The 12,386-nt window shown below is 34.3% G+C and overlaps 2 protein-coding genes across 2 annotated transcripts; both read left to right on the top strand.

Moving 5' to 3' along the window:
• The first annotated feature begins 657 nt into the window (after positions 1-657).
• On the top strand, positions 658-2,662 carry LOC100259249 (peroxidase P7). The gene is made up of 3 exons (XM_002281719.5): positions 658-1,057; positions 1,425-1,616; positions 1,949-2,662. Exons 1-3 carry the CDS (start codon positions 848-850, stop codon positions 2,498-2,500), a joined length of 954 nt encoding a protein of 317 aa, XP_002281755.1. The 5' UTR covers positions 658-847; the 3' UTR covers positions 2,501-2,662.
• Positions 2,663-3,631: 969 nt separating this feature from the next.
• On the top strand, positions 3,632-9,508 carry LOC100254127 (aspartate aminotransferase, mitochondrial). The gene is made up of 10 exons (XM_002281728.4): positions 3,632-3,943; positions 4,661-4,746; positions 6,152-6,358; positions 6,507-6,612; positions 6,735-6,839; positions 6,918-7,090; positions 7,771-7,930; positions 8,620-8,715; positions 8,812-8,906; positions 9,005-9,508. Exons 1-10 carry the CDS (start codon positions 3,773-3,775, stop codon positions 9,075-9,077), a joined length of 1,272 nt encoding a protein of 423 aa, XP_002281764.1. The 5' UTR covers positions 3,632-3,772; the 3' UTR covers positions 9,078-9,508.
• Positions 9,509-12,386: the final 2,878 nt, after the last annotated feature.

The raw sequence follows: 12,386 nt of genomic DNA, 5'->3' as shown, positions 1-12,386 counted from the left end.
AATTGAAGTAAAATTAAAATTGTCTAGATCTTTTGATTTTCTATTTCAGTCAATTTTCTTAGGAAAATAGTTAAAAAAAATTATCGAATGGAAATCTCGACCTCAATATATAGTACTTATATGGTAAAATTTGACTTGCTATAAGTTTGGCAAATTTTAAGTTTTATATTTAAACTACGTATGTGCCACCAAATTAAGTTTTATATTCAAGTTCTATCGACAAAAGTATAAGTACTATCAACAAAATTTTAAAGTACTATCAACAAACCCTAACTGACTTTAATTATCCAACAAAATGGAATAGAATGGAATGGATGTTGTTGTTTGGAACACTTGGCGTCCAGTGCTCGATCCATGCAAAAAATCTAATTTGGAGATCATAGGGGTACTAATTTTCAGCCCCATCCCACTTGGAGTGCCTATCTTCAGTATGCCGATCGACCAAACACTGTCTACTACAGCTTAGCTAGGCATACTTCTATTAGTCAAAGACACTTTTTCTTTATGAAATGACAAAGAGATAAAAAAATGCATTTATTCTTGTTTACAGCCAAATCGGTCTCATTTTCTTCTCTTTTTGATAGGTTCTTAGAGTGGGCTCTCACGCATGCTTGATTTTTTTATCAAGTCAACTTTCCTTTAATGTGACCACACATATGGAGTTTATCCAGAAAAGTAGACCCTCCATAGCAGCAAAGTTTGAAACTTTAGGCATCTTCTCTCCCCATTGGCCATTACCCCCATGCATGCGGGTTGCTTTCTCTCTATAAATTTGGAGCTCGTCCACTGCTTTTTCCATCATCTCAAGCCAAAACAGCTTTCACTTAGATCATTTTAGATTGTTATCATGGCCTCCTTTACTAACTCTTTTGTTGTATTTTCCATCATTTCTGTCCTTGCTTGCTCCATCAATGCTCAGCTTTCGCCTAATTTCTATGCGTCCACTTGCCCTAACGTTCAAAAAATTGTGCGGGTTGAAATGGTGCAGGCTGTGATTAGAGAGCCACGAATGGGTGCTTCGATTCTTCGCTTGTTCTTTCATGATTGTTTCGTGAATGTAGGATTCCAGTGTCTTGGTCTTTCCATATGAGTAAACATCTTCATTTCATGCATTTTTGCCTTTCTATGGTTCTTTAATTAACCAAATACCAAAGACATTTTTCATGTGAGGATAATTTAAGCTTTTGTATTCTACTCCCAAATTTGAAATTTTGCTTTCTTTCTTGATTTTCATACCTTTTTCACTGCAGCCAAACAGATAGTTTAGCTAGACTTTGGGCATTGTCCATGGAGAAAAAGATTAACTTTTAGCCAACTTAACAAACTTTGTTTGTGTAACATGAAATTCTTTTGGAGCAAAGTCGTTTTCCTGGACTTCATTCTATAAATTTGTTTGTGTAACATCATTTTCTTTTGGAGCACAGGGCTGTGATGCATCAATACTACTGGACGATACAGCCACATTCACTGGAGAAAAGAATGCTCTTCCGAACCAGAACTCAGTTAGGGGTTTTGAAGTAATTGACACCATTAAAACCCGAGTTGAGGCTGCTTGCAAAGCCACGGTATCTTGTGCAGACATCCTGGCACTAGCAGCACGCGATGGAGTCGTCTTGGTTAGTATCAGATAGACCTTGAAATACAAACCATGCATATTCACAATTCCACATTTGCTCTTTTTCTGCGTTACATTCTATACCTGTTAGATGCAAATTAATATGATCACTTTGTTCATTGTCTAAAATATTTCTATAGATTTGAGACAATTGGACTTAGTGCAATATTAAACAATGCAATTCATGCTACAATCAAACTAGTAACATAATTTCTAACAGACAATTTTTATGTTACATATATGATGTAAGAGTTCTGATGTTCATATTTCACAGATGATAACTGTACTTGTTTTACATGATTTGATGGCCATAAAAATGGTTTCCATTTGTAGCTTGGAGGACCTTCTTGGACAGTACCACTTGGGAGAAGAGATGCAAGAACGGCCAACCAGAGTGCAGCAAACAACGATCTTCCAGCGCCATTTGCTAACCTCTCAGCCCTCATCTCCGGTTTTGCTGCCAAAGGTCTAAATGCCGATGATATGACCGCTCTGTCAGGTAGCCATACAATAGGCCAAGCTCAGTGCTTCACTTTCCGCTCCCGCATCTACAACGACACCAATATCGACCCCAACTTTGCTGCCACCCGAAGATCTACATGCCCAGTTTCAGGCGGAAACTCCAACTTGGCCCCCCTTGATATACAGACCATGAACAAGTTTGATAACAATTACTACCAAAACCTTATGACTCAGCGTGGGCTTCTCCATTCAGACCAGGAGCTGTTCAACGGTGGGTCTCAGGATGCTTTGGTTAGGACCTATAGTGCTAATAATGCCTTGTTTTTCGGAGATTTCGCTGCTGCTATGGTGAAGATGAGCAATATCAGCCCGCTCACTGGAACAAATGGCGAGATCAGAAGCAACTGCAGGGTGGTGAATTGATGAGATCTCCAGGTGTAACATAGTTTATATATCAGCTGAACTTGAATAAGTAGTACTGTTTGTTCAGCTGAAATTTTAAGGCATTATCGAAGTGTTTATATATGAACTATAAAGTTAATTGAATAAGCGGCCTCCATATGATCTAAAGAGGTCTTGCCATCATTGTTCTTCCTTTTTTGTCTCTCCAGTTTTTCTAAATTCTGTTTCAATCTCAAATGAATAAATATTTTTAAAAATGGGTCTTTTTGAAAAAATCTCAAAAATAAAAAATAAAATAAAATAAAATAAAATTGGAGATTGTTTAAAAAAAATAGCAGATTTTTTGACAATTTTTTTTGTAACTTCCAAGTGCATACTTTTTCGGTTGAAATATTGCATAGAATCGAAATATTAGCTATAATTTATCAATTTTATAGATATTTTATGGTAATTTTTCACTTGATCATAATTGGTAGATTTTATTTCTACCATCTTCAATATCGGACGAAATATCAATATCTGTGAAATATTTTGATTTTTCAATCCTTGTTGACAAATGATTTTGTTAGAAACAATTTGATAGAAAATAATTTGACTAAAAACATTTGGAACAAAAAGGGTAAAACACATTTTTAGTATTTATTTTTTTATTGAATAAAAAAAAGTTAAAATATTTAATTTTTTATATTCAATTAAAAATATCTTTTTGATATTAATTAATATAATTAAAATAAATTTGTTATGGTAAATTTAACAAATTTATTTTAATTATATTAATTAAATTAAAAAAAAAAACAAACAAACAAACAAACCCCACCTTTCTCTCCTTTGCTGCTGAATTACTTTGTCTTTTGACTTTTTATACTTTGAAATTTTTATTTACTGAGTTGACTTGCAATCATCAGTACTTCTGGTTTCTTATCAATCACATCGCAGGTTAGAGAACATGATGAAAAGGGCAAAGTAATTAATATATTAAATAAAGGTTTTTTTTAATCAAATTGAAAAGTAATTTTTAGAAATGTCTCACTCACATACCCAAAAAAAAATGGTTTTCTCGAAGACTAGATAGTCGCTTTGTAATTTAGAAGGGGCAAAATGGTAATATGGGGTTTTTCGGAGGTCAAATAAAAGGAGAGATATCGCTCTCTCGAATGACACGCCTTTCAAGGTTGTTGCAACAAATTTGATAAGCGGCGAGGCCGAGCCGAGGCGATTAAATTAAACTCGCGATTTTCTAGTGTCTCTTTGTTTCTTGGCTCAGAGTCGTAGAGGTCTACACCAGCTCTGTCCATGGCGTTTAGAACGGGAATTTCCAGAAGGATGATGATTAGGTCGGGGTTTGGACTTCGATCGATGTCTTCGTGGTGGGGGAGCGTGGAGCCCGCTGCCAAAGATCCCATCCTTGGTGTTACTGAAGCTTTCTTGGCCGATCCCAGTCCTGATAAAGTCAATGTTGGAGTTGTAAGTTCTTTATGCCTTCCTCTATGGATTTCAATAGCTTTTTGTGTTTTTTCTTTCCCTGAAGAAAGAGTTTGGGGTTTTTGTCAACCTCTTCTGTTTCTGTGTTTGGTTTTTTTTTTCCTTTGCTATGGAAATGGAGGGAAAAGGAGGGACAGTTTGGAAATTTTGTCTCTTTTTATTGTTGTTTTGGGCTTTAGAAGAGATGGAGGATTTCGACTGAGACAAGTAGTTGTTTTGATCAGCTTTGGTTTAAGTAAAGAGCTTCTTCTTCTTTCCCTGAGGCTGTGAAAGACAAAGTTTTTTCTTCCCTTATATTTTCTAGAGGACGAGAAGGGGAATAGATGAATTTTTAAAATGGTTCTGATTTTACCTTCACCTTGTGTTTGGTTGCTGGGAAACCAGAGGGAAAGATGAGATCAGAGGAGAAATTTTTAAACTTTTAGCTTCTGCGTTCGGTTGCTGAGAAACTGGGGGAAAAGAAAAGAAATTTCACTATTTGGAAATCCAGAAAGCTGAAGCCTTTCTCGACTAAGCGTGAGCGTTTCATATTCTTGTTTGTTTATTTTAGAAGCAATGAATAAGTGGACTAGATTGGCAAATAATTTTCCTTTCCCTCACTTTCTCAGCAAGCAAAAAGGGTACTTATAATCTTGATTAACTGTACATACATTTTCTAATGCGTGCATGAATTGATGGGGGCTTTTGGTCTTGTCAAAGGGTGCCTACCGCGATGATAATGGGAAGCCTGTTGTTCTTGAATGCGTTAGAGAAGCAGAGCGGAGGATCGCCGGGAAATTAAACATGTGAGTGGGCTTTGTTCTTCTCAACTTAAATCATTAGATTATAACTTCAAGCATAATGATTAAAAGTTATCTTTTGATTAATTATAAGTTGTCAGCATTTAGATAAACATGTATGCCTGACGCATTTACTTTACCAATTGCAACTTTTGTGGTGGTTCTCTCAAGATCGCATCTTTATCCTCCACTCAACAATGATTCCATTTGCTACTATTCTATTCCCTACTTTTGAAACCATGATATTGTTGGTTATTTGAGGTATATTTTCACTTTAGCCATTGGATTTTGGATTCTTTGGGTTCCATTTGTTTCCATGGAAAATATTCGGTGGAGAACTTTTTGCATGGGAGAAATTATATGATAGGGTGAAAATTTATTGTGTCTTGTCCAACCTTTTTTGAGAAGGGAAAAATCTTATAGCACTAAACTGGGCCATTTGCATCAATCTTTTATTTCTTGGAAATTTTCAAATTTTCATTTAAAGAAATGGACACTTGTTTATAAGATTAAAAATGATACAAAGAAAAAAAAAAGAATAAAAAGGAAGAAAAGAAATCCAGAACCCATGCTTCCTTGTAAGTTTGTTTGATGGTTATATGTTTAGTGTGTGGTGAGATATAGAATTGGGAAGACTTATTATATCTATGGTAAATGTCGGGTTTCTGTAGTTCTAATTTACAGCTTTGGGCAGGGGATGGTAATTACTCAATTATCCTTGGTGGTATAATTTTGTTGACATAGGTTTGAGATTTTGTTAGGAAGTATATGATAATTGAAAAATCTTCAAGTAGCTGGTAGCATTTTGAATTTGTATTTTAGGGCTTTCATAAGGAAATGTGATGATATGATCCAATGATGTCAGAATATCAATAGAAATGAATATTTCATGAACCTAGGTTTGATATGGGATGAGGCTTTAACCATGTTGGTAAAGGGTCTTGGTTTCATTTTTGGTTTTGGGAAGATAAGGGTGCCTCTTGAAAAGAATCAAGCTTTTGTCAAATTTTTCTTATAGTTTGTACCCATTTTCTTTACTTTTTTTCCCCCTTCTTTTCCTTCCTTCCCAAAACTGTAATTTAGCAATTGTATTGAGGGTCTCCATATCAATTAAGGTAGCAAGGGTATTCTTGAAAATCAATAGAAGGTGCTTTTAATTTCATTGAAAGGAAAAACCAACGTGTCATGTCAGTCACGGTTAGGATGATTGTTTCTTTGTTATCTCTGGTTTATCTCCAAATTTCTTCTCAAAAGAAACTTGTTGTTCCTTGATTTTTTTTGTCAGTTAAATGGTAGAAGCTGCACCAAGTAAAATATTTTAGCTGTGACATATCTAATTCATTTGTTGTTTCTTTGTTTTTGGATTGATGAAGTATTGTATGCATTTTTCTTTTTGCCTTTTTTCTTCCAGGGAATATCTTCCCATGGGAGGAAGTGTGAACATGGTTGAAGAAACACTGAAGTTGGCATATGGAGAGAACTCTGAATTCATCAAAGATAAGCGGATTGCAGCAGTGCAGGCTCTCTCTGGAACTGGTGCTTGCCGACTTTTCGCAGACTTCCAAAAGCGTTTTCGGCCTGACTCCCAAATTTATATACCAGTCCCAACCTGGGCTAAGTGAGTACTCTTCTTATTTGTTTCTTTTTATTTCTTCATTTTTGCCTCTGGTATTCCTTGTGCAGATTTAGTTAGAAAATCAGAATGATAGTGGATATTCTTATTTGTTGAGTTGTTGTCTGAGGTGCCTAACATGAGATTTCAACAGCCATCATAACATCTGGAGAGATGCCCAGGTCCCTCAAAGGACTTTCCATTACTATCATCCAGAGACAAAGGGTTTAGATTTTGCATCACTGATGGATGATGTAAAGGTACTTAGGCCGGACTCATTGTGATCTGTGATTTATTTGTCTCATACTGTTTAAACTTCTGTTTTCCATGTTTCCTTTCCTTTATTTATTTATTTATTTATTTATTTATTTATTTTTGACAGAATGCTCCAAATGGATCATTCTTTCTACTTCATGCTTGTGCTCATAACCCTACTGGAGTGGATCCTTCAGAGGAACAATGGAAAGAGATCTCATACCAGTTCAAGGTAGACATAGAAGATGTTCTTTTTTTTCAGTTCTCTGTACTGACTTTCCATGTTTTAATACATTATGATCATTTTCAGGTCAAAGGTCATTTTGCCTTCTTTGACATGGCATATCAAGGTTTTGCTAGTGGTGACCCAGAGAGGGATGCCAAGTCCATCAAGATTTTCCTTGAAGATGGTCATCTAATTGGCATTGCCCAATCGTATGCAAAAAACATGGGACTCTATGGCCAGAGAGTGGGATGCCTAAGGTAGTTGTCAGTATACGATCTTTGCACTGATTGTGAGATTTTTTCCATCTGTCTTTTCAAGTCTTATTTTCAGAAGGGGGCTTCTTATGTTTCTATTTTAGTTTACCTGTATATCAGGATCTGTTTTTCATATCAGATAGACTTTTCTGTTAGATATCTGCAGTAATGTTTTTGTGTGGCTGAATTTATGTTATTTTTATAATACATAAAGACCCATTACAAGATTGTTGCACCATTTGCATAGTGTGGACCAACCTTCAGGGATCGTTTCTCTAAGAATAAGGCTTCTGTCTTTTAATCATAAGTTGAACATTTTAGATTTGATCCTAGGATTTGAATCATAGGGTTCTTAAGCACAATCAAATGCATATATGGTGCATGTAGAGTGCAGGCCAATAGTGTGAAAAGTCATAACTTGAGGACTTTGATCCTTCTTATCTGAAGTTTGACATGCAACAATTTTCAGTATTCAAGGTATATGGTGAAATCTAACATTCTAAAATTGATGCCTTATGTTAGTCCATTAATCATTAGGCCCCAGATTTAAACCTTATAGTCAATGGCCAAAATGCTTGATTTGGCTGTTGCTGCAAGCTTTTTTTTCCCCTTCATATGGAGTAAATGTGAACAGAAATAGACTCTCTTATATTCCAATGTGACACCTTTCTCTACAATTTCAGTCTGCTCTGTGAAGATGAAAAGCAAGCAGTGGCTGTCAAGAGTCAGTTGCAGCAGATTGCTAGACCCATGTACAGTAATCCACCTGTTCAAGGTGCTCTCATTGTGTCAACTATTCTTGGTGATCCAGAATTGAAGAAATTATGGCTCAAGGAAGTTAAGGTAATTTACTATTCCTGTGTTCTTTCTTGAACTTTATTTACGTCCTTGTCAGATAGGCGAATACTACTTTTCAGACTTTGTACATCAATTTATGTTGGCGTCTTAGTTGATTTTGGCAACAATTTGATCTACTTGCCACTTTTCACTGTCTTTTATGAATGCTTAAAAGTTGAGGAATCATAAGGGCAAATTTTATATGGTATCTAAGTTTGATCTTGGGAAGGATTTGATCTATCTTCGAGTTTGCACCTGTTTCTTCTTGCTTCCCTTTTTTTTCTCTTTTTTGAATGCTTAAAAATTGAATAATCATGAATATAGAATGCAGCTTCGAAGCCACTCCAAACAGAAAATAATAATAATAATAATAAATCCACTGTCTTAGGATATTTGATTTAGGGCAATGAAGGAGCATGTGATCAACTAATTCTTAATCTTTACCCATAAAGCATCTAGTTGTCATTATCCGTCCTTTCCTTTTGGGCTGATCAATCGTCAAAAGCCTTCACATGTAGCTTGCTAAACATAGAAATTCACCTTTGTAGGAGCCCAAGGATTCCAAACTATATTTGTGGGAAAGAGTTCTTATAAGTCATAGATATATGCAGGGTTTTTTTTTCATTTCTTTTGTTCTGGTGTGTACCTCTTCCTTTAATGACTTTTACATCTTCATGTTATTAACATGCCTCCAGGTTATGGCAGATCGCATTATTGGAATGCGAACTGCTTTACGAGAAAACCTAGAGAAGTTGGGGTCCCCCCTGTCTTGGGAGCACATTACTAACCAGGTATTGTAGAATTTGTCAATTTATTTGTTTTACTCATTTATTTTCCTTTCCACATTTCTTCAAATGCTTACAGACCTTGCTGATTCTTGCAAACAGATTGGCATGTTCTGCTACAGTGGTTTGACACCTGAACAGGTTGATCGAATGACAAATGAATTTCATATCTACATGACTCGCAATGGTCGCATCAGGTAAAGTTTCCTGCATTGAAGTATTTCTTTTGTGCTTGTATTTTTGTTCTCTTTCTGTGAATTGGATTCTTATCTAACACGTGAAAAAATGTGTACAGTATGGCAGGTATTACAACTGGAAATGTCTCATATTTGGCTAATGCCATCCATGAAGTGTCAAAATCTGCTTAGAGAAGCATTACAGGAAATATACCTCAACTAAGAAATGATCTAGGAGCCATAGAAAGGTAACCAGTCATTACAATTAGCCTAAGTTTTTTCATACCCGTTCAACCATTCCCTTTTCTACCAAGGAGCAATAAATTGGACTTGAGTTATGCGCTCTTCACATTTTTTCTCTCTTTCTGTTGGTTATTGTAAAATGCAAGTTGAATTTCGGGTGGTGTCCTGATTCTCTTGTATGTAAACCATTGGGGGGAGCAAATGTATTACATTTGTCCAGTTTTCTTGGGACAATAATTTGGTTAGCAATAAGTTGAGGCAGAGGATGAAATTGTCATACGGGAGCATTGAAAACAAAAGAATCATTGGATGTTTGGATTCCAAGAACATTTGTTGTGTCTTTTAATAAATTGAAATCAAAGGAAATTTGATTTAGGATATTTGCTTAATGTTTAAATTGCTGGGGTACTTGTATCTGTTTGTGGCACATGGCTGTAAGCAGGCACTAAAGGAGGGAGTATAAGCAAGATGAGAGAGCAGATTGAACCCATCACAAAAAAATCACTTATTTCATGTTTTTTAAGGACCACTTTATTTAAGTATTTATGAAATGGTTTAGAGTGTCATCGAAAAAGTGAAACTACTTTGTGCGAGACTAGTTTTTTTTTTTTTTTTTTTTTTTTGAATTCTTATTTTTTTTGTTTTTACAAGTATTAAATTGGTATGATGTGTTGGATGTCAATTAGTTTTAAAAAAGTTTTCTTAAAACCATTACTTTTGTTATAAAATACAGTATGATATAAATACATTGTAAATACAATACAAATACTATTTTACAATACATTACAAAATACCTAATTCACAACATATTGAACTGTTTTTACTCAATTAACATTTGTGGGTTATCATGTGGTATTCTCGGCATGCTCAATGTTATAAACCAAGCTTAGAAGCCAAATAAAGTAGCAATATGAATTCACAATGCTTTTATATATTTTTTTTTAATAAAAATTAGTTTGTAATTTCCATGCATTGATTTGTTGATGGAAATCCAATGATGTATATATATATATATATATATATATATATATATATATAGTACAAATACACTACACTAACATTACCATATATTATGATAAGATATAGTTTTGAAATTTTAAAATTTATTACAAAACTGGTAGTTATAGGTTACTTTACTACCTATGCATTTTGATGTACTACAAATATGTTTTTTTATGATATAAGATATTTTTTGATTAATTACAATGATCATTAATTGATTTTGTCTTTGTTGTAACATTTACCTTGGTTGTAATATTGCAAACTAGATTGATTTGATTGTTATGGAAAGAAAGCTTACTTTTTCATGGGTAATGGACTTGGGAAATTTCATTTATAGTTGCCTTCACGAAAGAGGGAGATTGTATCTAATAAGGAAAAATAAATATAATACAATGGTAGGCAAAGAAAAGGAAATTTGACAATGAATGTCATATGATGATTTTTTTCAAGGCATGTGATCAATGATTGAGTATTACTCCAGATAGATGTACATTTCATTACACCCTTCAGTTTGATCCATCTACACTTCAATAGTTGGACAATGATGAGGACATGCATATAATGTTATCCCACAGTTATGATGGTGCTTATATTTATGTACAAAAATAGGTTCGATGAGTAGAAGTAGAAGAAGGTATAGTCAATATGCAAACTAGGAATTGGTAAGTCATATATGCATTATTAGTTATCATTCATTTCATGGTGTAGGCTGCAAATTTTAAGTATTTGAGTGTGCTACAAAATGTAGTGGTAACAATAGAGAGGAAACACAATTCAATTGCATTATGTGAAGCCAACAATGACTCCAATATATATGTAGAGACAGAAGTTGGGTCACATGATTTAAGTCTTTGTCCTAAACCTATTATTGAGAATGAACATAGTTTTCCTGATGCATATGAATTTAGAAATGCATTATACGTGTCATTAGTTGATAGATTTCACTACAAATTCAAAAAAGAATTCTCTGAAGCGAATATCTACATGTTGTTCAATGGACGAGTGCCTTTTGAGAATAACTGCTCATTCAATAGGCATAACCAAAATTTTAAAGGTCCATACCTTCCACAATGTGCACAATCATTATGTAGATGTTAAGTGTTTAAGTCAACCTTTAATGGGGGCAAGGAAAGGTGCACATGTCATGGAGCAATTATAAGCACTTTACCTCATCAAATTTACAAAGACTTCATGAGGCAGTATGGTTAAGTTATAAGCAAGCTTGAAAATACAAAAAAAAAAATGCAAATAAGAGAATATATGGTCTTCTTGAGAACTCATATAAGTTGTTACCTTGGTTATTTAAGAAATTGTTGGAGATTAACCTAAGAAGGATTGTTGAATATACTGGACATAATGGACATTCTTTGCAATTGTTCATTGCTCATTCTTTTTCAATTCAAGGGTTTTTAATGGGTTGTTGACTTGTTATTGTAATTGACTCAACCCATTTGAGTGGACCGTACAAAGGCTCATTCTCTACAACAACTTATGATGTTGATAATGACATGTTCCTAATTGCATTTGGTGTTGTCAGTTCAAAAAACTTTAAGAATTGACTATGGTTTCTATAGAAATTAAAGGACTTACTTCAAGATAAGGATGTAATCATAATATCTAATAGGCATAAAGCAATTTTTCATAGTGTTTCTGAAATTTTTGGAGTTGAAAATCATGCATATTGTTATCGCCATGTAAAGGAAAATTTTAGTATCCATGTGACCAAACATAATATAAAGGAAAAGAGAGGTAAAGAGAATGCATTGTTACTACTTGATAGTATTATTCATGCTAGGTAGGATGATGATTATGTTGTAATCGTGAAAAAATTGAAAACACATAATAGTGATCTAGTGAAGTGGGTTGAGGAGGACAATTCACAATATTGGGGAATGTCAAAGTTTGGGAAAAAAAAACGTTGGGATAAGATGATAACTAATCTTGTTAAATCATTTAATACTTGGCTGAAGGAGAAACGTCATGACACATTTTTCAATTTTGTAATGGCACATATGGATAAGTTTGTTCATCTGGCATATGATCATAAGCTACAACACAAAATTGGAAAGCACCATTTGGACTTAAAATAGAGGAAAAGTTGTTGGAGAACATTATAAAAGGTGGATCATTTCCTATATATCCCTCTATGTTGGTAGCGTGTTTAAAGTACCTAACATGAATATATACATTGATGTGAACTTGAGGGAATGCACATATACTTGTATGGCTTGGCAAAAGGTAGGAATACCTTGTGAG

The sequence above is a fragment of the Vitis vinifera genome, chromosome 12, assembly GCF_030704535.1.
Source record: "Vitis vinifera cultivar Pinot Noir 40024 chromosome 12, ASM3070453v1".
NCBI classification, from domain to species: Eukaryota; Viridiplantae; Streptophyta; class Magnoliopsida; order Vitales; family Vitaceae; genus Vitis; species Vitis vinifera.
This window is presented reverse-complemented; position numbering and strand designations above follow the sequence as displayed.

What these genes read in the sequence shown, in the direction of transcription:
- LOC100259249 (XM_002281719.5), top strand. Translation starts at nt 848, where the DNA reads ATGGCCTCCTTTACTAACTCTTTTGTTGTATTTTCCATCATTTCTGTC. An exon ending in TTCATGATTGTTTCGTGAAT is followed by an intron (nt 1,058 to 1,424) that starts GTAGGATTCCAG and finishes TTTGGAGCACAG; the next exon opens with GGCTGTGATGCATCAATACT. An exon ending in CACGCGATGGAGTCGTCTTG is followed by an intron (nt 1,617 to 1,948) that starts GTTAGTATCAGA and finishes TTCCATTTGTAG; the next exon opens with CTTGGAGGACCTTCTTGGAC.
- LOC100254127 (XM_002281728.4), top strand. Translation starts at nt 3,773, where the DNA reads ATGGCGTTTAGAACGGGAATTTCCAGAAGGATGATGATTAGGTCGGGG. An exon ending in ATAAAGTCAATGTTGGAGTT is followed by an intron (nt 3,944 to 4,660) that starts GTAAGTTCTTTA and finishes GTCTTGTCAAAG; the next exon opens with GGTGCCTACCGCGATGATAA. An exon ending in GGGAGCACATTACTAACCAG is followed by an intron (nt 8,716 to 8,811) that starts GTATTGTAGAAT and finishes TCTTGCAAACAG; the next exon opens with ATTGGCATGTTCTGCTACAG.